Consider the following 26,960-nt stretch of genomic DNA (forward strand, 5'->3'; position numbering starts at 1 on the left):
CGTGCTCGACTGTCCGTTTCGTATCGGCACGCCAAGTCTCGGCTACCCAATCCGTTTTCATCCTCGCGGAGATTCCACAGCTGGACGCGCGATCTCTTTCCAGGGCTGGAGCCAGTCGGTGGGAGGCGGTCGTGAGTCCACCGGCGATTATGCTCTTTTTATCTTGTATAAAAGAGAACAGTCCTGGACGGACCTCCCGCAATTTGTCCGCACCGGTTGGAGCATACGGAGCACATCGTTTGTATTTCGATTAGTTGCAAGATAACTACGCGGACACTTTAAACGTCGTTGTACTCTCGCGTTCGGATTTATTATCGATACGACCACGAGTTTGAGGTTTTTGTTTGATTCGGCAGGTTTTCTCGGGAAACTTGCAACATGAAGTATTCGGTAAGTGGATTTTGATTATTGGTGATTTAATTAACAGAATCAATTAGATCGTAGAGTTATGGTGAGGGAATAAGGTTTGAGGAGAGGTTGAAGTAATATTTAGAATGGTAAGGGGTGGTTTGCGAAGGTTGGTTTTGTTTTGTTAGATTGTGTTAGATAGTTACAATTTGAGTCTTTCTAGTCTGAAGTTTCAATAGGAATGAGGTCTCTGCATTTCACCAGTATATTTGCACTGCTTTTGTGGTGTTTGTTTTTATACATATTTCAGTATTATAGATCTTTTTAATTCCTCGGTAAAAAATGGGCTAAATATTTTTTTTTGTTTTTAAGAATTACCTGAATTAAGAATTACCTGATTACCGTACTTTCAATTGCGAATCGCTATATTCATCGGGCTTAAATATTTGAATTTTGAGACTTTGAACTTCTCCAGTTTTCATGATTTATGTGGAATGAAGTAATTTTAGATTGTGGCTAAGTAGTATAAATAGAATGTTCAGTACTATAGAAAAGATTGATTTTAGATTGGCTCCGATGTAGGTTAAAACATCAATCAAGATCAACACACGCCTCCGTACTTTTACATGCAAACTTTTAGTTCTTATTGCACGCTCCGCTATCTTTGCGTCGTAGATCGCATGATCGAGCATATTAGTTGTTGTCCATCCACAGAACAGCGATTAATTTTTCTTAAACGCGTCTTGCTAAAAATTTCTGTTCGAACAATCCTATTTCTACTCTTAAATTCTACCCTGTAATTGAATATAATTTTTGTAAAACCTTAGTATCATTGTATGTATACGCAACAAATTTTTATTTTTAATAAAATCACAGTTTGACTGGTGCCAGTCATTGTACGTAATTCGTTTAATCTATTAATCTTCGATCTATGTTTACTACAGGCTTTCTGCATTCTCGTGCTGACGATCAGCGAGCCTCTACTCGTCCACTCCGTGTAAGTATTCTCGTGACTAAAGTATAACTCTCGTTACCAGACCGTGTCGAGCTCGAACTCTTTATAGCACGACACAACTTACAAACCTTCCCACAGACCATAATTATTAGAGCACGGATTTTTACATATTTTATTAAATATCTTTCGTTTCACAGCAACAGGGTGTTGCTGATGATTCCACAGCAAACCAGGCGCATGGGACCACCACCGTGGCAATCTCCTTTACCGCGTTCCAGAAAATCGTACGCCAGCGAAGTTCATTATCACAAGTATCATGGTCCTCCCGTACACTATCACTCGAAGAAATCTGTGTACGGAAGTTCATCGTTTCCTCATGGAGGAGATGACTTCGATCAAGGCTACGAACATGTGAACCACGTGAACATTCCTTATGGCAAGGGCATCAGTCATGCAGTTTCGTACGGAAAGGGTTACATACCTTACGATCAGATTAAGGGTAGCGTCTCGTTTAATCGTGAAAGGTGAGAATGCTGTATTTAAGGATAGGACAGGATTTCATTTCGCACCCTTCTTTCATATGCTTATTTACCTATTCGTGTATTCATTCATTTATTTATTCATTTCTTCGTTTCAATGATGGGGATTCGTTTATCGAGAAATATAAGTACGTGATATGGGAAAGAAGAAGATAAAGTTAATAATAATAGTAAAACTGAAACACGTTGGAACTAATAGAATTATAAAAATCGTAAGAACGTGTTTATCGAGTATTTGCAGAAAAGTATTCGTGGTCCATGTTGCGAATCCATATTTGCTTGTTCGTATCATTTAACGTCATGGTTCGAGCGCAGAGAAAAAGGCGTTGCCAGAAAAGAAGCGCCCTAGTTTCTAGAATTCTTTCACAAAAGGCAGGACGAATAAAGAGAAATATATGTCAAATATACATAGCCAGTTTGTATTTCTGATAAATTTGCATTCTCAAGTAATAAATTAAGTGAAGAGTAGTGTTGCAACTAATTGGATTGCATTAAAATTATGAATTAATCTTGACATACTGACATTTAGATATGAAAACACAGGATAAATCAGTTTCAAGTTTGAATTCTCAGTAAAATAGATGGTACCGCTCGATCGTGCCTGACTACTGGCGGTACATTCTACTGCGGCCAGTAGAACAGCATTCACAATATCAGGCCAACCGTTTCATTTACTCTATTACAATTTACAGAATTAAGAGCAATATGTATTCACGAATGAAATTCCAATATAAAAATTGCATTTTAGAAGATTCTATAATATTCATAAGAGACAGTATTTTATTTTCTGTATCTATAAAATATTCAGATTGCAAAAGCTGTGGCCAGTTCTTCTGGGAACAACTTTGCTATTTTTGAAAACAGTGTTAGTGCGTTTGTCATCTTGTTTCGTGTAAATCCGAATTAAATATTTCACAACGATTTATCAAGGCTATTTGTAGCTGCTTTGATAAGCACCTGTCACTTGTTGTTGTTTTCTACGTTTCTAAACGAAAATTCAATAGAATTTCGATAAAGATAAAAATAGATGACTTTCTTGTGTTTTTTTCTAAACAATCATTGCCTCCACAATTACACGACTGGAATTGATCGAACATCGTTAAACAATTACGCATTCTCTCACGCACTTTCACTGGTCACACGCACTCTAACTACTTACCACAAATCATTCGAAAGCAGAACAGCGTTTAACTGCCTTCGACGTTCCTAACACCGTCGCTATTTCACTGGCATTCTTTGACCATTACACTCACCGCAGGAATCCAAGCTCCCAAGAGCACAAGTACACGTCGGAATCGGAATATTCGTCGCCACCGTTCTCCTCACCCGACGCCCAGTATTCACCTTCGTCGTACGAGTCTCCGCAGCAAGAGACCTTCTTTCCGGATGCAGAGACAGCCTTGAACTACAACGGGAGGCAAAGTGATCGCAAGAGACTCTACTCTTCGAGATCCATCGAGAAGGACCTCGTTACGAATAATCCGATCGACCTCGGCGCCGCCACGAACAAGGATCAGATACTCCTGCTCCAGCAGAAGGCTACCGATCTCTACAAGAACATCGTTTCTCAGCCGCAAGGTGGCGTCCTGTTACCATCTGGCATTCCATCGGCCACTATCGGTGGCAGCAAAGAGGGAATCGTGCTGAGAGACACAATAGCTTTAGGCGAATATCAACAAAAGCTCCAAGAGATGACCAAATCCTGGCCACAGTTTTTATCTAACGCGGCTACAACTTTGGGAAACAGTTATCAAAACCAACAGGTTAGCGGGAGCTACTCGACGGCTGGCTCTACAACTCCTGGTTTCAGTGGCTGGTCAGTGAATTTTGCTCAGCCGAAGCAAGGTTACGACGTTAAGGAGGACACTATGGAACCGCCGGTTGATTTTAGGAATATGCCTATTCAGAGTTCGCCTTATCATACGTTCCCTGTTCCGATGAACGTGGTGCTTCCGGCGCCCACGCAGGCGGTTCATGGTTAGATAGATTAGAGTTGTTTGGTTAATTTAGATACTTTTACGGGTATCGTTGGTGGAAGAGATACAGCGAGATGACGAGATCGGGTTCGTATTAAAGTTTGTATGTTTTGATAAAAATTAATAATTTGAGTCCAATCCAAGATGTATGGGAAGGGATAAGGAATTTGATACCACGTTTAGGATCGTACGATGTTGGTTCAATTATTTCTTTCTTTGTATTATATATTCAAAGAATTTTGAATAATTTAGAACTTGGAAGGCAGATTCCAGGGATACATAATTTGTTACTGTCTAAATCACAATGGAGGAAGAATGCGAGAACAATGTGCGTAGAGGATGAACTTGAGCATCTCGCTTCATCGTTTCCGCTAAGTATAATACAATGACATGCATGGAGGACGAATGCACGGACCCATGTGCAATTAGGTTACGAGTGCGGAGGATACGGAGAAATTTTGAAATTCTGCGAAATGATTCTCTTGATTTCAGTTTTGCAGGAATTTTATAAGATCGTCGTGGTATTTGAACTGCATCGGATACCGAGGAGATTAGGTTCACTGACCAGAAAACGTCTCGAGAGTTGTAATTGTCAATGTGTATCTTTATACTTCGATGTGTGGATGTTTAAAGAAATTTAATAATTTACTTGTTATAAATGTGAATGTCTAAATTTATTAATGATTTCGAATATAATAGCACAGGTAAATGAAATGCAAGAAAGTTCGCAACTTGTATCGTAGCGTAATTCTCGTATGGCTTCTAATATGTTCCTCGGACATCGGTGAAAGTAAATCTTTCTTTTATTCGCTTCATCTGGAAAGTTGCTCGAAAATTACAAGTTACGTTCTGTATCTTTTGTAGCAGACATATACTTGAATGACGTATCGTTTGAATTGTACATATCGGAGGGCGAGGAATGACAAAGATCCTTATTTTTATGTTCTTAACGTTAGAATTAATATTATTGCGTAGCTTAGAATTATTATAATTTTATCAGCATCTCTTTTAGCGTTTAGATGCTCAACATTTGACACCATTAAATCGATTCACGAACAACAATAACTTGTGAACAACAATTCTTCAACTATGGCATACATACACACTTTGTACATATACGAATAAAATCGGATGTTCTTTCTTTTCCCAAAAACGGAAGGAGATCACTGAAAAAGTGATCGTAAAATTCCAGTAAAAGTGAAATACATAGTCTACTTTCCTTTACTGCTGTAATTGAGATTCCCAGAAGCAAAACTGACCGACTCCACTTTTTGTGAACTTGTCGATTTCATTGCTACATGATCATACAAGTCTCCACACAGGCAACGGTCATTCGATAAAGTTTCAAACTGTGTGAATCGTCAAATATCTCTCTTACGTAATTCTATTACGACCTTGAAATTTTCACGTCTCAATCTCACTCTCAACTTCGTTTCAGCAGATTTTTAATATTTTAAAAAAGATCTCTGACGTAAAATTTCGCGCTTCCATACGTTCTTCAAACTTAATATTAATTATAAATTTTTTAACTATAAGAAAGAACATAGAACAACGTAAAAATGCCGAATTGAAGATGAAAAGAACGTAGCAGGGTTACTTTATCAAGTTCAAATACTGTTTTAAAATTCTATGAAAACTATTGAAACAACTATAGGCAACCGTGAAACAGGCTCGATGTAGCGTCACGGTTCAGTGATCAAGACGGATGAAACGATCGGCTGGCAGCCTCGAACACGAATAAAACAACGATCGAATGCCACGGTCGCGAGGACCACATCTTCCTCGTTTACTTTCACTTCGAGGTCCGATGACCGGCTGAACGTTCGAAAGTCGAGAAAGTCGCTCTATCGCGCGAGGATGCGAGATCCTCTTGATCTTTTCAACTCACCGCCTCCACCTTGCCTGTCGCCCGATCCTCTCGATTTCTGGGAAGACACTTTATTATTCCGGACGAGTTTGCGTGTAAGCTGAAAGGTCAACGAGCTGGCCTTCCACTTTATTCATGATTCTTTCACGATTTCAGTTTTCCACGGATATTGCATTGCACGGTAGTATTGCAAATGGGATCAAGGTTTTCACAAATTCTCGAAAATTTTCTTTATTTCGGTGTCCTTCCTCGTGAGAAAGAATTATATTTTTCGTTTGAATTTAGACTTTGAAGAAAGATAAAGAACTGCGAAGCGATCTTTTCATCGATTGATCGTGTTGTTCTTGGTATCTTAAATTGAATTACAATCTTTTGAAATGTTTCAAGATGTAATTTCTTTGTCCTGATTGCCCTGTTACGAAGAAAAATTGAGGACGATCTTTTGAGTGCTAAGTTAAATTTGATGTGAAAGTCGAGAAAAAAAATTTTGATTAGAAATATTAAAGAACCATAGCCTTAGAAGCTTTCGATCAAGTATCAAAGTCCATGAACCATGAGCAGAATTTGACCGGGGCATGAATCAATAAAATGCAAAATTTTTCAGAAATATTTCAAAGATTTTTGATCGATCTTAATCATGTCCTAAATTTATTAATAAATTTCACGAATTTATTTTCATTTCTCAAAAGATCGGAAGCCGATGGATACTTTATTTAATTCGCGAAAATCATTCAGATTATTCACCTTAAACTATTCGTTAAATTATTAAGATTTTCTTAAAATTTCTTAAAATTTTCTTAGAACGTTGTAATAGCATATCCACCAAGAAAGTATCAGGAAAGTCATATTAGTTCTAAGCTTTGTTACTTTACGATAGAGCACGTCAACATAAATTCTGCTGCGACATAGCTACTTAAGAGCTTGACAAGAACAAATAAATAGTTGTTCATCAAGTACAGTTGTCTGAAAGAAAACAGGAAGACAAGAGAGTACAGGTTGAACGAAGTGACAAGGGCCATTTTCTTCTCTAAACGCTATTGGAAAAGCGGAAACAAACTGCGTGTAATTATTTCACTGTAGTAAACGTTGTTCTACGTTCATTTTTCGCGTCATCATCACGGCCACTTTGCATTTCGTGGGAAAGCGAAATTTTTCTTTCCGGTAAATTTACCGGAACACGTGCAGTTTCTATTTGAAATGGAAATGATCAAGGAATATCAGCAAGCTGACTCATTCAGGCGCTGCAACGAATGTGCATTCATTCGCCTAACTGATCGATGATTAAACCAACGAATTGAATTAACGTCGTTGAAAGTTTTTGACGGTGTTCGTCTAGTAAAATGCCAGCGATTATGTAAAGTGAAAGAAGAAAGTTTTCTAAAGGGATGCTCAGATGTTTCCTTGAAATTCGATAAACTTTTATTAGCAATAAAGTTGAACATTTTAATTACCGAGTACTTGTCCTCTTCTGCTAATGTTTCGTAATATACACAGATGACTCAAGAGTAACTTAAGTGAAATGTATCTTTATTTTCTCACTTATTTTCGCATACAGAGCAATTTTCTGCCTGCGTCGTGGAAAATACATATAGCAGAGTACAGAAACACAGTCGAATTCTAGTCCAATAAACCCATCGACCCCAAAATTTCTCCATTCTTAACTTTCTTCGTCGATCCGCAACCACGTAGTTTTACCCGGAAGAATTGCCGGCGGCTAAAGTACGGACCTCGTACCAGACAAATCTAAATGAAAATCACGTGAAATTTGATACGTATGTAATTTTATATTTAAAAAAAAAAGATCGTTCAAATTTCCCCAGGAAATATTGTAAATCTATGAAACTCGAACGAAAAAAGTTATTTTTACTATTCTGGTAGTTTTGTTATTAATCGATGCTTCCGTGAAAATCTGTTCGATCATTCTTCTTGCAGTAACACCGACAAAGAAAAATCCTAGAACGATCTGGAAAGTGGCAACCTACAAACGACACAGGGTAGAATTTCCAATTCTTCCGTCAGGGGAATCTCTCTGAAGACCGGAACACGAAAATGGAAGAAGTGAAAGGGTATACTGAAGTTACCTCGAGTGCAGAGTCTCGTGCGAATATTCGATCTCTCCTCTTGTCCCTGCGTCGCGTCCTCGTCCATCTTCGCTCCCTGGTGTTCCCTTTTCCGCTGGCTCTTTTCGTGTATATCTCGCCACTTTCTATTTCGTTCCCTGGCAACAGCCGGTCATTAAAACGACCAGCGCGTATAAATCAGCTCGTTAATTATCCAGGAACGGAGCCATCACGCGCGTAATCATCGTGCAACGATAGCAAGGTTGCGCGATGATCTTCAGCGATCTTCTGGATCGTACTGAACTATAATTGTGAGAAGACTTCCTGGTTTGTGATTTCTGGGGATTCGTATGAGTACTTGATTATAAGGCAGTTAATGAAGATTAATGGACAATTAAGGAGGAATTATAGAATAGAGATAGAGAAACGTAGATGTATGATATAAGATAAGCAGAATAGATAACTGTAAAAATAGAAAAGAAATAGTAAAAGCAATGGGTAGTGTAATATAGCTACATAATAGAAGAGTTTAAGTTACTTCATTTGTAATATACAGGGTGGTTGGTACAAGCGGAAAGGGGGTGATTCTACGCGAAAAAAGAAGTCGAAAATATAGAATAAAAATTTCTCGTTTGAGGCTTTGTTTTCGAGAAAATCTACTTTGAATTTTCGCTCGGTACGCGTGCACTTTGTCGCGTCTCGTTATAACGGATCTCACTGTAGATCGTTGTCTCGATGGAAAAATTAAAAAAAAAAAAATTAAAAAAAGAAATTTTTTCTATATTTTCTACTTCTTTTTTCGCGTAGAATCACCCCCTTTCCGCTTGTACCACCAGTTACCAACCACCCTGTATATGTATGTACATATAGGAGAGTTTAAAAGAGTACGCATATATGTTTGAACAAACGTTCTGTTCAGTATGTTCCCTTGATATGATGCTACCTGGTGCTTCTGATGCTACGAACTCGCGAGTCTTTAAAGATTCCTATACCACTTTTACTCTGTCATTGTAGAGAAGTTGATGGGAATTAGCTGGACGAAGAAACATTTCTGAAAGCGAAAGCTGTTTTACAATCTATTGTTTCCGTGTTTGGCAAGACGGTTTGCCTATCTCTCTGTTTGCACTGTGGTAATTGATTGTAATTGTAAACGATCTTATAGAGAATAATAAGAGTAATTTAGTATACCTGACGTTAAAGAAAACGAATGACTTAATAAAGAAATTCCAATGATCGTCGTTACGCCTACCCGAGGCGTGCACAGTAATTTCCTGTAAAAAATGTTTGTCAATTACGTAATGTTAATTACCATCATTATCAAGCTCAGAGTTAAGATCGTACAAGGTCGTACAAGGTCAAAATCGCTTTTATGTAAAAGGATGCGAATAAAAGGGGACGCTCACCTTCTATGTCGTCTACCCATATAAAGACCAACTTGTAATTTGCAACAGTAAAACTTGAATCGAAGCGAAATTCCGCGGTGAAATCCTAGCTCGAGCAGTCCTTGAACTATGGAATAGGTGCGGTATCGATTAAAGATCACTTTCTTTCGCACAAGAGTAAACAGTGTTAGGTCGGTTTACGATTAAAAGCGGGATGCCATTCGAAATTTATTCGAACGCTACCGTTCTCTCCGCTCACTTTGCCGCTGCTCTACGAGTCGATCAACCCCATCGAGAATGTCAATGTCGAGATTCCTATTCGGTTTCACCGATCATCGACCGTTTGTCAATGGTCGCATGTGTTTTTAGTTACGACGTGATTGCCTTTGAGTTGAAACGGTTTAACCAATTTGATTCGCCTTTATCTTTAATCGCCGGACGACACTCTAAGCGTGTCTCTATTGCTGCGATTCTACCGAACAGGGTTGCTTCTACGTTTATCGAAGTCTGTGATCCCTTCCTTTTTTCCCTTTTATTTTATTCTTTTTTTTTCTTTTTTTTTTTTTTTGATCGACAGTCGATGAAGGTACAAGATCATTCTACTTTCACAGCGATAGTTTTCTTAAAACTATTCTCTTTTTTTAAAGTTAATTTTATTTCGCCTGAGAAATGATTCCTTCGATTAGTTGGATGAATGACGCAACTAAAAGAAAAGTACTTTCTTCGCGATTTAGTTTCATTTTGTTTTAAGTGTTCAATTCTTCGGAGATAAAAAATTCAAGCTAGAAAATCACGAGTCGTTCAATCATTTAGCACTGACAACATCTCTATTTGCGATATTGATTTTGTTACGCGATGCAACTTTATAAATAACTTTCTTTTAATGCTGACGAGCCGCTTGCCGTTGCTTTCGCGCGTTTAATTTCTCTTGTAGCTCGCGCAAGCGTTTTGTGTTAATTAATCGCTTAAAATTCGTCGCTAATCTAACAGATCCTAAAATTCATTTTTACAAATATCTCAAGAATGCAGATTCTTTAGATGTACCGTTATTGCAGCAAAGCGATTTCCGATCACGTGCTCATGTTACATAAAGTAATCGGTCAGTTCGATTAGAGAGGTTTTGTAGGTTGCAGCATCAAGTAAGAGCACTTCTAGAGAGCACGAAAGTGATAGTCGGTGATGGAGTGATTTTTAACGAAACCAAACTGGTTTCTGGAGTATTTAAACTATTTACCTGCCGGATGTCTTTGTGAACTTTTAAATAGAGCTATTACTCGAAGTAATTGTTTTATACTTAACATTATGCAACGTTCCTTTCCTTATTTTTTTTTTTATTAACAAATCAGCATGATTCTTCGAACTCCGTATTATGCATTTTATAACACGAAATCGCTTTTTGAACCGTAATAAAAACGTTAAAAGAAGTGCACCATTCTTGGATATATATCATATTAACATTGACCTTACTACTTTCTCCTTGTAAAATTCAAATAATTCATCGAACAATCAAATCGAATATTCATTTGCAAATCTCACAAGGAAACGAAATATTCTTATAATTCGTTATTTTTGCTGCAACGCGAAGCTAGTGGCTTTCTTCTGTTTTGCAAAATTTTTACATTTATTTCTCCCATTAAAGAGCGAATAAATTTACCACTGACCAATTTAGCGTCCATGATTAATAGATAGGTCGAGAATAAACGCGATATTAATGTCAAAATTCCGATATTAATGTTTAAATTTCAATTTTTAATCGTCGATTTCGAGGAGAATGAACTGTAACCTTTTCAGAACCAAATTCAGCAAGACGGGAAGAAAATAATTACTCTCATTTTTTCTCAGATTTACATATACGAGCAGACATTGAATTTTAAAACTCTGAAAAATTTCAAATCGCTTCGAAATTAAGATCACTAAATTTCGTATTCCAATATAGCGATTCAAGATTGAAAGAAAGGTGAGTAATCATAGTAATAAACCTCACATGATTCGTACAATACAAATAGTTCAGTGTATAATGCGTATCCTTGAATGTGTCGCGTTCTCTCCGCTCTATTTTATAATGGAACTCAGGGAAAGCCTGACTAGATATCGAAAAAGTTCTGGCCGCCGATTTATGCAACGACCTTCGAGGAAAGTAAATTGATGCGCGAAGACGACGTCGAGCATCGTCGCCTCGATAACGTTCGCATCGTGGCGAACGTAAAGTGAAATGGAAAACGTTACTTTTTGCCAGACCGTGTGTGCACCGAGCGTAGATGATATCTCCCGTGAAACATCGGAATACCTGTTTCGATATTGCACGTGAAAGAGGATGTGAGAGAGATCCAGGAGACAAGCGGATGGAAAAGCTGCGACCAGTTGCAATTCTCCTCTGAACCTTAGAAACATTAACGAACACTTATACGTTTCTACTTTTTTGTTCGTAATTTCTCAGCTTATAATATATAATAAAGATAAAAATAAGTTTATTTATTAGAGTTACGGACAAAAAAGCAAGGTGAAACTTGATACTTGTCTGATAAGTTATGATATCATCGAACTTTCTTTTGCCCACCACCGTATAGTTTCCACTTCTTAAGGGGTGTTTTAAGGAATTTGTTGGATGAATAGATATTTTGAAATTTTATTTTATATTAAAGAGGAATTTGTTGTAATACTGGCGTATCGAGTGTTGGCAAGACTTACTCTTTTTAAACACATGAATAACTTTTTTCACAAGAAAAAACATCAAAGAAAATATTACGAAAGTAACGTTGGAATTAAATAAATAAATTGTGAATTTGCGAATCACCGAGAAAAGTAGAAATAATTTATGTGTACACCGATCCGATAGTTCTATTATACAAGAAGGAGAAAAGGATTCAGGTATTCCTGAAGGAAAGAATAAAAAGCAGTGAATTGATTTTCTAGTCGTGGAATTGGCTTCGCTCCTAGAAAATAAAAGGCACAATGCAAGAGTGGATTAAGAGATTTACAGCGCTTGTTACGGCTCGTGGGAACTCGACTATAGCCATCGAAATGCCTTCTCACATTCAATTAGAATACACGTGGATTTTTTACGTTCTTTCACTCATTGTACGGTCGATATCGAAGAAGTAGGTTAAATACGGACGTTGAATCCTCTGCGATTCTTTGAAAGTATATCGGTGTTACTTGATAACAATTACTTTCATATTTCTCGTTCATTCGTTCCAATGTTAACAATTCCATTTTTCCTGATTTTAACATATCGCTACAGAGCCATTGATGTTTGTCATATTTTTATTATCTAAAATATCAACACATCAATTTAAGATTAATTTTCACTTTGATGAATAAAACAAACCTTTCTCCGATATATTAGGCATTAATTTCTAGAATTTCCTTCGGCCATACACAACGCTTGATAATCACATTAAACACACAACCAACCGTTTTACACATATATCGACATTCATAAAATTTCATTCGACTGTAATAAATGGCGATTAAATCTTCCACCTGTTCCGATTGCTCAGCAATTCAAATTACCTAACACTCGAAATATTTTAATCAATTCACACTATAAAAAACCACTGTAATTTCTCCAAAACTGGAATCCTCTCACTGTTCATGAATTATTAATTACCACAGAAACGAGTCCTTCTTTATCAAATTAGAATAAACTTCCATTGAAGTTTCTCAATGAAACACAATGCAATCCGAAGGCGATAGAAATCGAATATAATTTCCAACCTCCAGGAATTCAATTTTACCTAGTTCATCAAATTTGTAATTCTATATAATTTACCATAAATTCATTCTCTTAATTCTCACATTTCAATTCAATTCGATACCGATGCAGACTCAAACGGACAATAGAAAAAAAAAATTAGTAAATGTACCCTCAATCCTGCAAAACTCAATTCTAACTAATTCACCATAACAGTCTCGATTCAGAATTTTAGTCACTGCCTCGAAAAGTCGACCAGAAAAGTCCGTTTCTACATCTCCTCTCCGAAGAAGGTCCCAGAAGCTCGGCCATCGGCGATTTCCTGGTTACCCTAGAGGGCAGCAATGCCGAAAACCGCCCGAAGCGCGAATTTCTCTGATGTCTCTGGGTCACGGCCGTTTCTCCATGTATTCACACACGCACACGCACGCACACACACACACACACACGAATACGTACAATACATCGATTGCTTTTGGAACGTGTAGGCTCGAAGCGTGGCCGGTGTGCACGAGAGCTCGAACACGGCCACCTTCGATTCGAGTCTCCTCCGCTGGTTGGGCAAACCGATCTTCATCGTCTCCCCACCTGCCTCGCTCTTCCGGTACTTCATTCGGCCTCGCTATATATATAGCCAGGATCCTTGCTGGATATATATGACAGTGTGTTCCTGGCCACAGAATCGAGCTGATCGAGAAAGGGACAGGAAGGGACCTGGTGCACCATGCAGCTCAGGATCAGTGTAAGAAGCAAGGATATTCGTGCTGATGAGATAATCTGTTGGATTTTGGGTGACGGATCTGTGATGGCGAGATTCGATACGCGGTTGTGATACGCTACTAGGGAGTTTCAAGTTATCGGAGTTACATTTGTGATAAGTTTGGATCTGGGGGATGGTTAGATCGATGATTGAGTGATGGAGTGTCTTCGTGATGTTAGGATAGTAGAGTATTATAGATGGGTTACTGGCTGAATAACCGAGTCGTGTTTTAATATCGTATTCGTGATGATATACTTATGAATATAGCAAGATAATCAATAGGTAATTGGAGAATGATTTATTTTCTTCTATCAATGAATCGAAGAGATGATACGATAGAGGTCACTTTTACGATACTAGAACGATAGATTCGTGAAATTGCCGATGGCAATTCGTAATTCTACAGAAGGTTAATTTTGGAATAATTTTAAAAAGACCAAAGAGTTCATTGTAAGAAACCCGGATTATCAGCTGTAAATAGGGAAAAGGTACAGAAAATTTTGAGTTCCCACGGCCCTCATTGATTTACATAAATTATCTCATAGAATTTGTTATATAATTCGAATAGAAGTTATTATATGGCTTTGCCTTTCTCAGGGGTAAAATGTCAATTTCACATATTGGCCACCCATTTTCAATCCTCCATAATTCTACAGAAAAAAAAAGAAAGGAGGAAAAAATGTACTAATGAAGTTGTTCTATTTGCAGATGAGGTGCTTGATCTTTGCGGCGATATTGACCGTCGCGCTTGCCACATTTGGCAAAGAGCAGTAAGTACACATTAGCAATTACACGTGGCCGCGGGCACCATTAAAATCTTATTACCATAAGAAAGATAATAATCTTAATATCCATGTTCAACCATTAACTTTTCAGCGTACATATCAGAATCCACGTACCGGAGATAATACAGCATGACGAGAAGAAGGTTATTAAATACGAAGATCACGGTGGACATGATCATGGAGGAGGAGGTGGAGGTGGCGATCAGACTATAATAGTCACTTCGCCTGGAGGAGGTGGAGGCCACGGAGGCGGTGGTGGTCACGGAGGATTTGGCGGTGGATTTGGAGGTGGTTTCGGAGGCCACGGAGGAGGTGGCTTTGGAGGTGGACACATTAGCATTGGAGGTGGTGGTCACGGTGGAGGTGGCCACGGAGGTGGAAGAGGATTCGGAGGTAAAACTTCAAATTGGAAATGTGTCAAAATGATTACTGTCATTTTTATCGAAGCAAGCATAGCAAGGATATAAGCAAAGAATTTTCATCAATTTGATGAAAATTACTATCATCGAAAACGCACGCAGAAGCTCTTGTTGCGTTTCTCGAGTCGTAAGAGATAATGGTAGAGTAGAGCATCTTCTCACGTTCTCTTTAACCAATAGCGATATCTGGTTGATTTGCAGAGAATGCGTCCCCTGTTTCCCCTCGCGCTCCTTCGTAGCCGTAGAACTCGTTTCGTGGCTTTTCACTTCCGGCTCGTTTCGAAGCCGAGAATTCGTCTTACGTTCACTCACACACACGTGCAACATTACAAACGCATCCACATACTGCATTACCGTAACCGTGTCTTCGTACTTCGCGATTCTCTTTTGCAAGGTTGGACGTTGACCGTGATCTTATTAGAAGTCCTTATTATTATTATTATTATTAGTCATCCTTTCCTTTACTTTGACTTCAAAATTTCATGCATCAACCTTCTACAAATAGCATTCCCTTTTAGAAAATACTCGTATTAAGGTCCTTTTTCTTATTTTTTTATCGTAGAACAATTTGTAGTTAATTATAGGGAAATTTATAATTGAATAAAATTCTTACCAGACAAAGTATCGTTAAAACAAAGAAAAAATAGCATCTTTTTTTGGATTAGATTACTTCCAAATGAATGAATAAAAATATCATTGCAGGTGGTCACGGAGACATTATAATATCCAGTTCAGGTGGTGGCCACGGTGGTGGAGGCTATGGAGGCGGTGGTGGTGGATTCGATGAACATCACGGTGGCGGAGGATTTGGAGGAGGAGGTGGATACGGTGGTGGTGGAGCAACGATCATCGAACATCACGGTGGCGGAGGATATGGAGGCGGCGGTGGCGGTGGTGGCTTCGATGCTCACCATGGTGGCGGAGGATTTGGAGGCGGTGGAGGATATGGAGGCGGCGGTGGTGGAGGAGCGATCATCGAACACCACGGTGGTGGAGGCTATGGAGGCGGTGGTGGTGGTTTCGATGCTCACCATGGTGGCGGAGGATTTGGAGGTGGCGGTGGTGGAGGGGCAATTATCGAACACCACGGTGGTGGAGGATTCGGAGGCGGTGGTGGCGGTTTCGATGAACACCATGGTGGAGGAGGTTATGGAGGTGGCGGTGGTGGGGGTGGTGGCGGAGGATTGATCATCGAACACCATGGTGGCGGTGGAGGCTATGGAGGCGGTGGTGGCTATGGAGGCGGCGGTGGTGGATTCGATGCACACCATGGCGGAGGAGGTTTTGGAGGAGGCGGTGGATATGGAGGTGGCGGTGGATATGGAGGTGGTGGTGGAGGTTTTGATGCTCACCATGGCGGAGGAGGTTTTGGAGGAAGTGGATTCGGTGGTGGCCACGGTGGTGGCGGCGGAGGAGGTGGATTCGGTGGAATCGAACACCATGCTATTAGTAACAGCATATCTTCCGGCTTCGGAAGCAGGTAATAAGATGTTCTTTTCCTTAGTATTTCTCTTAACCTTGATATTGAAAGCGTCTTTATATTTCCTGAGCGTAATTTCGCGCTTAACGTTTTCATTTGCAACCACGTTATATCTTAATAATTAAATCTTTATTTCAGTGGGCACGGTGGAGGCGGAGGTGGATACAGTTCCGGTGGTGGTTACGATTCGTACTCAAGTGGCGGTCATAGTGGTGGCGGTCATGGTGGTGGCGGCCATGGCGGTGGTTTCTCAGGCTATCACAAGAAAAAGTAATAGCGATCGACGAGTCAATGTCGTGTTTCCGATCGGTCGGTTTGACCGATTTCCGACATCGTGATGATCGCGTTATTCCTCGTGCCGCGTTCTCATCACGCGATCATTAACGTCACGTGACTGTCGATCGCGATTCATCGACAACACTCACTGCTACATAGCAGGACACTAATTCACAACGATCGTTTCGATTTCCCCTGATTCTCCTCGAGATACTTCGAGGAAACTATTTGTCATTTCCACTTTCGTTTTTAAACGAGTTGGCGTTTACCGTTAAACGCAGCAGAGAAAATGGAAAGTTTAGAAATTCGATCGAACGGAATTAGTATCGTCATAACGTTTGCAATATCGATTTAGCATGTTAAGTGGATTAAACGGATCTGTCGGTACATCGTGTATGAATTGGATTAACGATAGAATAATTTACCGAGAATTTAGGAACGAGGAAGAATATTTCATTCTTGTATTATGGATTACATGACATTAGTTTCGATCACCAGAAGATCGACCGTTCGTACAGTTTCGTGTAAATCCTGCATGACTGCGTTTTATAATTAGTTAGTCTTTAATGACTACTCGCGTGCGCTTCGCAACTGCGACGCATTTACCTGATTATTTTATTCATCGCAGCTATTGTGTTTTGTATATATTATACGTTGTGTAAATACTATTCGTTTACTGTTATCTTTAATAAATTGTTTTATTTGTATTTTGTAAGTCATGAGTCTTTCCTTATGTCCCATAAGTGAAAAGTGAAAACATTTGCTGTTTTATATTTCTTACACTTGCCATACGCATGATTATTAAATCACTAGTTTACCTAACTCGCTTCTTCACAATTTCGTGTTTTAAAACTCGTTACAACCTCAACTTCAATCGTGAGATATACCTACAGCTGAAGCAAATCAGTGCATCATAAGTTACATATAATTGAAAATATCAGCCTACTTTTTTCAGCAATATCGAATCCTCTTTAGTACGCTACTTTTGTTTACAGATCTAATTTTGTCCATCCGAAAATTTGTTAATCTTCCTGGCTTCCAAAAATTCTGAAAAAATTAACACTTACTTACTAACGTCGCTTCTTTATTATCAAACACTCTGTGAAGTTAATTCTTAAAAAGTTTTCTTGATAACAATTGAAATCTGGATGCCCGAATTGAACGCTAAAGTTCCTTTGTGTTCAAATGGATCCAAAGATGCTACTGAAACCTAGTAAATGTATTTTATCACCGTAGAGGGTCGTAGATCCATTTAACAGCCAGGAAATTCCCATGGTTTCAAACCAACATGGTCATTAGTTATCGTAGGAAGCAATTAATCAAGGATATTGATCTCGGGAAACGGGCGAATGATGTCTGTCGATCGCTGCGAGCTTGTTCGCCATAATGGAGTAACTTTTCTGGAACGATAATTGCTTCAGAACGTCTAGGATTAGTTCGAAATGGAAAGTAAGCGAAAAGTGAAAGAGAGTAGATGTTACGGTACACGGAGGAGGACGATTTCACTCGCACGATTCTAGGTGTTCGTATGGCAAGTAACACGGATGTTGTCCTTGATCTACGATAGTCTGCGCCGAGAATCTTTCTCGTTTTGCAACAGCGCCTCGAGATCAATGGCCGTATAAACAATTCGTCGAGACAAGGTATTAAAATACAGGGATTGTTTAGAACGTCTGAATCTTTTGAGATTCGGTCAATACTTCCTTATTGTTACTTTCTTTCCTTTTATAACTATGTGGTAATATATCACACAAAACGTAATATTAATCTTGTAACAGTGTGGTCTATGCAATTGTTTCAGACTGTAATTCCGTTACCAGTGCAGTTACAGAAAAACGTCGAATAAGAAAGATGAATGGCTCAAAGAGTACTACATCCGTAGCATCAATTTTTCTTTTTTAAAGCGCAATGGTGCATGTGCAAACAACGATCAAATCATTCTTTTAAATGGAACCAACCTGTACAATAATTGTTTAACATGCATACAACATATAACAATTGTTTATATATTCTTTTTCATACACAGAACTTTCGAAATTACGAATGACAGAAGTGGACGAACTCATTGTTATCAGGATGTTCCTGTTTCTCAGAAGATGATCGTTTGCATAACAAAATTGTGAAAGTAGACAAACGTAAAAAATCGGCGAATAGATAAAGCAATTGCCTGAAATGGATCTATTCTGTCTGAAATGAAAATTAAACTTTCTAGCCTGAGATCTTGTAAAAGTGCGTATACGAGATTCTTCACTTTCCGACACAGCCATTAACTATGCTTATGAACTTCCAAAGAAACGACGTGTTGCTAATTCGTTCAAATTTTCATTTGGTATAACAGATAATTCTACGCTAATTTACACGAGATACACCGTACGCGTGAGTACTTACACTCTCCAATCTTAAACACGCACATTCGTTTTGACGTTCGCGGGCGAAATCGGTTCATAAAATTTGAATACAAAAAAATGAAACATCGTTATACTTTATAAATACAGAAAATGAACAATTATCGATATCATTGTCTAAAAAGAACGAATAACACAGAACGCAACATACAATTAGGTTTATCCAATTCTCCATCGGAATTCCTCTTTCACGTAGTAGAAATATCAAGATCGTACCATTACTGTGAGAAGTCGCCCATTTGTCGAGACATACAAGAAAAAACAAAATGAAGTACGACGCGCAGCTGATTTAGCGGAGGAGGGATTCGATTGAGAAAGAAAAAAGAATAATTCCCCGTTTACTTTCTTCGTACCATTGGCGTAAAGCGATCGATACATGCAGATCTGGATCACGCTAAACGCTTTTCGAAATTTCTCCAGACATCGAACGATATTACACTGTTTAGAGAATCGATAAGATTTCCAACAGATACTTTGCTGGAATCACCAAAACGCATCGTTTATGTGTTTATGATGAAGATTACGACGGTAAATGACACGTTACGACAATGTAATGTTACTCTGATAGCGGTAACAGAAGACAGAGAAAGTGAACGCGAGTTCCAGAAAGATCGAACACTTTCGAAGGGCCATTTCACCGTTCCTTCTCTTTCGTTTCTTTCTTCCCTGGAAATCATAATAGCGAAACAGTATAGGCGAACGAGATCGATTACAACTTTCTATTAATTCAATCGGCTGTTTAAATACGTATCAATGAACGTAAATGGGCCATTGAAGAAGAAATAATAATGGGATTCGAGATATTCGATCACGCGCAATGTTTCCTAGTGAAACTGACGTCTGTAAGCTCGTAAATTAGCGTAATGTCGATAGTAAAGCATTTGAAAAGTCGTTGCTCGCTAAGTTGTTAGAGCAAGCAACGCAATTGATTACAATAGAAGTTATGGTAATAGAAAACATTGTAAAAGGTCTGTTTCGCAAATACGATTACGTAAAGTCGTTCGCAATTCAATAATTTTTATATTTCTCAAGTTTGTATCAGTACATTGCCTATGAGAGACGAATATGTCTCCTTTCAATTTAAAATGTCTCTTCTCTTAAAAGAAAATTATTAGATAAAGTACACTCTGATCTCTTTTTAAATCATTTGTATTTATAATTCTTTACAATGTTTGCTTTCTCCTTAACAAGCAGATTATTAGACAAGATTATTAGACAAGAGGAATACTCCAATCTCTTCTTAAACGATTTGTATCTCGAATTATTCGCGAAATTTCTTTCTTCCGTAGTAAATAAATACATCTCGATTACATTTGTCTTTTTTTATTCTTAAATCAATGATCTACTACACTCACACTACTGGGGCGATATCTTTCACACGAGAGACAAGTAGGTGTCTACGACAATGATAGAAGGGGCACGTGAAATTTCATATAATCTCAAGTGAGAGCGAGTAGAGGGTTGGGTGGGGTGCACGCAGGAACTATTTTGCTCGTTCCTGTACCGTTCACTGATTATGCTTCCGTTTATAAGGCTTGCCAGGATTCCAGCTTTTAGTACCCGAAGAGCAACAGTCTTGGAATACACTCGGAGTTCAACGTTGGAGCAATCAGACTCGAGGCAGAAAATGGCGAAACTCCGAGCGCAAGTGGGTGTTAATCACCTCGATCCTCTTCGGTGACCTTGATTTACTTCGACAAAAAATTACGCGTCTGTCAAAAATAACGCCGAGTGAATTCCAAAAATTAGCTGACCTTCGAAACGCGGTGTCGTGTTCTCTTAGTTTAAAAAATTATTTAATAGGACGATTGGATATTTGTTGAATGTTTCGAATGAACATCCTCGTGATTTTTGCTTAACTTCTTCACAGACAAAATTTATAAAAGAGAGAAGAAGAAAACCGTACATTTCTTCGAAAACATACTATACACACATACACGTAGCCGTGAAATAGTTCTGAAATATTTATTCATAGTAATGTTCATGGTATCTTTTAAATTCATACTTGAGTTAAACGCGCACATGCGTATGGTCAATTGCACGTCAACTTGTTTTCTATGGAAGCAGCAAGTCGTTAGGAAGAATGGCTTTAACGATAAAAAGAACAATAAGAGGCGTGCCTCAACGACACGATAATTTCACCATTTAACGAGGCGATCTGATCGTACATTAGATACTTTCACCGGGGCTCTTAATCTTAATTAATTTACTCTCTTACGGACTCATGAAATATTTCGCGTAGTATTAACCTTTCATTTACTTATATCGTTTCTACGAAGTTTCTTCCCCTCTCAGGTATTTTGATATATTATTGTATTTAATTATATTTATTTTTCAGGCCTTCCTTCTTGTCCTCGTCGTTTCAATCGTCCTCGTAGCTTCGATGCCTTCCCCTGGCGGTCATCACGAACAGTAATTATTTACCAATCGATTAATTATCGTTTGCATTTTACACTGGACCATTATATTCGATAACGTTTCGTTCTCCGCAGCACGCATTTCGTCATTCACGTGCCAGAATTGATTCACAAACACCATCATACGCATGTGAAAAAGATTCACATAAAACACGAAGAAGATGATGGTGGTCACGATCACGTAGAAGAGTGGTGAAACTCGTGCAGTTTCTCTAGTTTTATAGAGTTTGTACGATATCTTTCTAAGACTTCTTAACGTTAACGTTGTTGCATTGTTATTGTATTATAATCGTTAACCATTGTTGTGAACTTATGTTGTGTTAATAAAATACTGTTGATAAAAGTTATCGAATAATGTTAATTGTAACACAAAACACAAGATCTTAGGTGTTTGAAAAAATGTACATTTGATATTTGACAAACACGTGTATTGTATAAAAAATAAAGTAACATGATACAGTATGTACAAATAATGTTAACCTAAGTACACACATGTGCATACCAAGTGATATTAGTTCTATATTACAGACTTAAACGACTAATGATGCAGGCAATTCGAGTTACGTTTTGTACTATTCCCTTCTTGTAGCTTCTGCGTACTTCCGGGAACGATTTGGTTGAGCAAGAATAAAATTAGAGTGTGGTGAAATTCTATTAGCAACCCGAACGCCCTTATTTTAGAATCTGCAACAAAGTGACAAGAAATCTTTACTCTCGTAATTTTTCCCTCGATTCTACGTGCTTTTGGTTGTTTTCGATTCAATCGTGTTTTTCTGTCAAGTTTTTCACTGAAACTTTTTATGCACTTGTCCTCGTTTCAATTTTCCTTTAAATAATCAAAATATGTCTGATTTCCGTAATATGAGAATAAAATTCTTTACCCTCCGCTATGAAAATAATTAAATGTCTGTCAATCGTTAATTGACCAATCGAAACCAAAATTTTGATTGTTTCAATTCCGTTGACGCAAGGGAGAAATTCTTTGTTTCAATTACCTAAATAATAACAAGCCGAAGAGCGAAGCGCTCCCATTACCACCACTTCTTTTCTTCGTGAACAGGGATGGGTACAGGCACCTTTTCGACGATCGGAACAGGTACGTGCACCTTTTCGACGTGATGGACTGGCACTGGAACGGGCACCTTTTGCACGTGATGGATAGGAATTGGAACAGGGACGGGCACCTTCTCTACGTGATGCACTGGTATCTTCTTCACATGATGATGATGAACCGTATGCACGTGATAAGGCACATGGATACGGACGTGCTGGTGAGAACTGAAATCATACGTTTAATTTTCTTCCGAACGAGTTGACTGTCTTCTTTTTTAATATACTAACTATAGATTCTAATACAAATACAATAATAAAATATGTAAATTCTAGATGATAATACTTCGTTAGTTAAGAAAACAACTTAAGAGAAGAAACAAAATAATGCATCTTAATTTTGTGTTTAAAAATTTGTATTTTTATTTTTGAAGATAATACCAGGTGAAAATAGTCATACGAAACGTTCAAACATTTTGACAACTTACCCATGGTAGCCTGGTACTGGCGAAGACAAGGCCACGGCTAGTATTCCGAACACGATTAGCTGCAACACGAATGTGAATTTGTGATTTGCCCATAAGGCGAAAAGTGCACCGTGACACGGCGTATCGTGTCATTTATATGCGCGACGTTACTTTTTTTGCTCTTTTTTTTTTCGAAGTTTCACTACTCATCCTACATGCTTCGTGCAATCATGTCTCGACAGGGTGAAAGTGTTTGCAGTTCTAATTTTAATTAAACGTTTATCGAAATGAATTTACCTATTACCATTATAAAATTATCTGACCGATATTACAATAATCGGTAAGAAGACAAAACAAATATACAAAGAAGCAGAAACTAAGAATGAAGCTAATCTAATTTACGTATATGATCAGAAACCTTGGTCTGCGCAAAATTTCCTACGGATTCCAAACGAAGCCATAAACAAAATTGCCAGAAAAATAATCCTCAAAGTAATTGATACCAGAATCAATTCGTAAAACGTTCACAAAGAATTTTCGTATAATTCTACAAGTTTATAGCACATCGTTCGAAATCACTGTATTCGTCGATCCACAAGGGTAGTTCACCCTTCACACGAAGCTTGGCCGAAGGTTCTACTCACAACGATGGTCTGGGAGCGCATCCTGTTCGGCTGTCTGTTCTTCTTTTTTAAATGACTACAATTTTCTTGCTCGACGTGACGAGCCCACGAAACGACACGGCCGCAGAAAAAGAAAGAAACGATAGAAAGAGGAAAAATCGAATGAGACGAACTGAAGCTCGATTATACGTCGATCACACGCGAGACCAATGTTTTGCCGATGTCGATACGTTTCTGGCTTTGAACGGCCGGGGATGTGTGCTTATAAAGGACCAACCGAGGTGGCCAAAACCACCCGGTGAAAAGCCACAGGGTGGGAGAGCCAAAGTCGCTCGACTTTACGGTTACGTAAAAGATAGGAAGCGGCCGACTCTCTGGTTACGTCCGTTCCAAGCGTTCTCCAAGCCTGCGTAACAACACACTGCGTACGCTACGTGTCCAGCTTCGTTCGATATAATTTACTTAGGACCGAGAAATGGCAAAAACCTGTCTTTAATTACGATATTAATTCATTCGAAGAGTCAATCAGTTAGTCATTTCACCGTTACGTAGACGATCGTAGAAATAGCGCGAGTGCGCGTTTCCCGCGTTTTCTGAATTATGGATGAAGCGTGTTGAATCAGATGGTGGTGGAAAGTAAATTCTGTCAAATTTTCACGAATTTCCTGTGAGCATATGTGCGATAGTTGAATTTCCTAAAGGAAAGTTCGATGGCCATTGGAAATGAAAAGTGGATGGAATTTTAAGTGTCTCGTTATATTTGTTGATACTTGGTGATAGTGTGAACATTTGTGAATTTTATTGTCAGAAATGACAGAAAGGAGAAGCTGGTTCGTATTTTGGAAGTCAAAGCAGATGTTTCTGACACCACTGAAAATTAATCGTTTCTACGCAAAGAAACGAATTGATGTTACATCAATTTAGGTATAAATTGCGGTGTTATAATACGAATTAGAAAATTATTCTAATGAGACGATTATAAAAGAGTACGGGAGGTAGGAATATCGGATGCGTAAATGTTTCCGACCGAATGATTCGCAAAAAGGAATTCTTAATGTTGAAGATATGCATGTGTTACATAAACGTTGGCTGTAAATTGTGCTTTAAAATGGGAAAAATTATGTCAAAGATATATCATTCGTTACTGCGTAACTGGCTGAAGGCGGTGGCGGAATTTTTGCATTACGTGATCGATTTCACCCAAAACGTTTACAAAATTTTATGTCTTCTGTTGTGTCTGTATTAGGCATAAACAAATAAATAATTAACAAATGACAAACTGATGCTTTCTATTCTACAAGCTAAATACTTCTAAGACTGACTTCTCATCATTAAGTAACGGCACTTTCTATTAAGATACACCAATTTATCTATCCATTGATACAATATATTCTCGTAGTTTTGGCAAGAAAGAGAAATTCGTCTACGCATAACTAAAACAGTGTCGAAACATCGTAACAAGCCCAAAAGTGGTGTAATTGACATAACAGAAAATTTTTCTGTGGTTCAGCATGGTCGATGATATAATCATACCAGCCTTAATGTACGTAAGAGACATCATATACTAGTTTATTGCTTATTAATTGTAGTATCGCGAATCAAGCTCAATGCCAGTCGAGCGGAACTCGTTGGAAGTGGATCAGGAAAATTATATTATAGGAGACGTCTAATAGCGGACATTGTCATCAATCTGTCCCCCTTTTCCTCGGCAAATAACACTTGGCGCCTAATCGTGAACTTTATTTCGTTCCTATCGCTGTAAAGTTGCAAAACTTTTCTCTTCCAGCTGATAATTCAGTTTATCTTTTCCCATTCTTCGTTCAATATTTAATGACGATAGTGCACATTAGAAAATCCTTTAGTGCCATTTTCCACGAAACATTTTTACTCTTCTATGAGTTCCTTTAGCGCAAAACGATCGGAGTCACGAATTTTCTTTTCCTTTTCTCTGCGTTAATTGAGTGTAAACGGCGTGGATAGAAATTAGATGCAATATTCAACTTCCTGCACGTAGTTGCAACATTCTACTTTTATCGATCCCAATTCCTCTACTATTTGATTAAGTCTTATTTGACAGACGTGCCACTGACACTATTTATACAATGTATATGAAACTCAAGTATGTAATTTGCATTAAAGTTACGACAAATACATCTGCTAATTGCACGTTAGAAAATACATAATCAGTTTGATCAAAGCATTCGATAAACGATCTATTAACTCGATCAACCACGTGGAAAATCACGATTTTGGCAACTATCATTTATTACGCACTCCCGTTCAAAAATCATAGAACACTTTTTTTTTATTCTTAATAAAACTTCTGAAGTAGATTGCGAACTTTAAATTACATGCATTTTTCTAGTAAATTTGTTAATATATTATCTGGCTCCTTTGTTGTATTTAAAATTTCAAAATAAATTCTCTTTCTTCGTATGTTTTAACGATTACCTAACGTATACCAGTTTTTAAGCAAATATGTAATAATTATCCGAAGAGTTTTAAGCGAGGGTGTACCTAATAATTGCACATTAGTATCTAAATGTTGTGAGAATTGAACCACGTTAAATCTTCGAAAAATTCATTTAGTTGCCACCAATTAGCTCAGTTACGTGAAAACTCTTGCCTCCGCTACATGCAAAAAAGGATGCAAAAAAAGATGAAAAGAAAACGGGAGGAAAAGATGCAATTCCTTAATTTCAGATTCGGCATTTCCGGTGAAATACGTCCAAGTGATCGACTCGCTTTCTAGTCAAGGTGGCCTCAGTTCTTTTGCGAAAGGAATCAGTGTTAAGAGCAAGGTAACCTCGATCCGCGTCAATGTAATGCCTGTTGCATCCTTTTTTTTTTTTTTTTTTTTCGTGTGTGCACTGCGTCGATCCAGCCAGTGTTGTAGGAAGTGGTGTAGCTCGCATACTTAAAATATTCATCATACAGGGAGAAAGCGTTTCGTAATCCTCCACCTGGAATACGAACCGTATCTTACGAGCTACGAAAGCGAGAAAAGGATCGAAGATCGTGATGATTTTGAGAAGGTTCGGAGTATTCGAGATTACGCAAGAATCCTCCCAAATGTGTATTGCAAAACGAGCATATATTATAAAATGATCTGGAATAAATTAAGTTGGTTGGTCTATTATGGCATAATTTTGACAAAAAGGAAAGACGCATGTTAAAAGAAAAGGTTTAGCTAATAGTAGAGGAGATCAAATGATGTTAGAGTTTCTAAAATTCTGCATTATTTTATAGCAATGAATTTAAATTAATAAATTCAAATTCCTCTAAAAAACGAGTGATCTGTACTTAAAGATTAATAAAAATTGCGATTGCAACATCGTGGATTATCAGTGATACATGTTGCGAAAGGATTTTGCTTCTTAGCATCATTGCTCAAGATATAATTCTTTATTTTCTCGTTTTGGGCTAGTGCACGTTTCAATAAAAAGAAGGTACATTT

At 38.1% G+C, this 26,960-nt stretch overlaps 4 protein-coding genes across 4 annotated transcripts; all 4 read left to right on the forward strand.

Annotated features, from left to right (window-relative positions):
- The first annotated feature begins 1,508 nt into the window (after positions 1 to 1,508).
- LOC117235188 lies at positions 1,509 to 3,824 on the forward strand. The gene is made up of 2 exons (XM_033496995.1): positions 1,509 to 1,827; positions 3,101 to 3,824. The coding sequence occupies exons 1-2, from the start codon at positions 1,517 to 1,519 to the stop codon at positions 3,822 to 3,824; spliced, it is 1,035 nt and encodes a 344-aa protein (XP_033352886.1). The 5' UTR covers positions 1,509 to 1,516.
- A 9,496-nt stretch (positions 3,825 to 13,320) lies between these two features.
- On the forward strand, positions 13,321 to 15,973 carry LOC117235224 (glycine-rich protein 23-like). Its single transcript, XM_033497058.1, has 5 exons — positions 13,321 to 13,563; positions 14,290 to 14,351; positions 14,458 to 14,759; positions 15,488 to 15,855; positions 15,932 to 15,973. The coding sequence occupies exons 1-5, from the start codon at positions 13,546 to 13,548 to the stop codon at positions 15,971 to 15,973; spliced, it is 792 nt and encodes a 263-aa protein (XP_033352949.1). The 5' UTR covers positions 13,321 to 13,545.
- A 12-nt stretch (positions 15,974 to 15,985) lies between these two features.
- Positions 15,986 to 17,256, forward strand: LOC117235225. The gene is made up of 2 exons (XM_033497060.1): positions 15,986 to 16,265; positions 16,404 to 17,256. The coding sequence occupies exons 1-2, from the start codon at positions 15,986 to 15,988 to the stop codon at positions 16,601 to 16,603; spliced, it is 480 nt and encodes a 159-aa protein (XP_033352951.1). The 3' UTR covers positions 16,604 to 17,256.
- A 2,478-nt stretch (positions 17,257 to 19,734) lies between these two features.
- LOC117235226 lies at positions 19,735 to 21,559 on the forward strand. The gene is given in 6 exon segments (XM_033497061.1): positions 19,735 to 19,788; positions 20,359 to 20,399; positions 20,401 to 20,502; positions 20,540 to 20,594; positions 21,285 to 21,358; positions 21,439 to 21,559. Coding segments are annotated over 6 exon segments (447 nt in total).
- The last annotated feature ends 5,401 nt before the right edge of the window (positions 21,560 to 26,960 follow it).

Source organism: Bombus vosnesenskii, unplaced genomic scaffold (genome assembly GCF_011952255.1).
Source record: "Bombus vosnesenskii isolate JDL3184/JDL3185 unplaced genomic scaffold, Bvos_JDL3184-5_v1.1 scf7180000013314, whole genome shotgun sequence".
In the NCBI taxonomy this organism is placed as follows: domain Eukaryota; kingdom Metazoa; phylum Arthropoda; class Insecta; order Hymenoptera; family Apidae; genus Bombus; species Bombus vosnesenskii.

What these genes read in the sequence shown, in the direction of transcription:
- LOC117235188 (XM_033496995.1), top strand. Translation starts at nt 1,517, where the DNA reads ATGATTCCACAGCAAACCAGGCGCATGGGACCACCACCGTGGCAATCT. An exon ending in GTCTCGTTTAATCGTGAAAG is followed by an intron (nt 1,828 to 3,100) that starts GTGAGAATGCTG and finishes CACTCACCGCAG; the next exon opens with GAATCCAAGCTCCCAAGAGC.
- LOC117235224 (XM_033497058.1), top strand. An exon ending in GCCACATTTGGCAAAGAGCA is followed by an intron (nt 14,352 to 14,457) that starts GTAAGTACACAT and finishes TTAACTTTTCAG; the next exon opens with CGTACATATCAGAATCCACG. An exon ending in GAGGTGGCGGTGGTGGAGGG is followed by an intron (nt 15,856 to 15,931) that starts GCAATTATCGAA and finishes ATGGTGGAGGAG; the next exon opens with GTTATGGAGGTGGCGGTGGT.
- LOC117235225 (XM_033497060.1), top strand. Translation starts at nt 15,986, where the DNA reads ATGGTGGCGGTGGAGGCTATGGAGGCGGTGGTGGCTATGGAGGCGGCG. An exon ending in TCTTCCGGCTTCGGAAGCAG is followed by an intron (nt 16,266 to 16,403) that starts GTAATAAGATGT and finishes TCTTTATTTCAG; the next exon opens with TGGGCACGGTGGAGGCGGAG.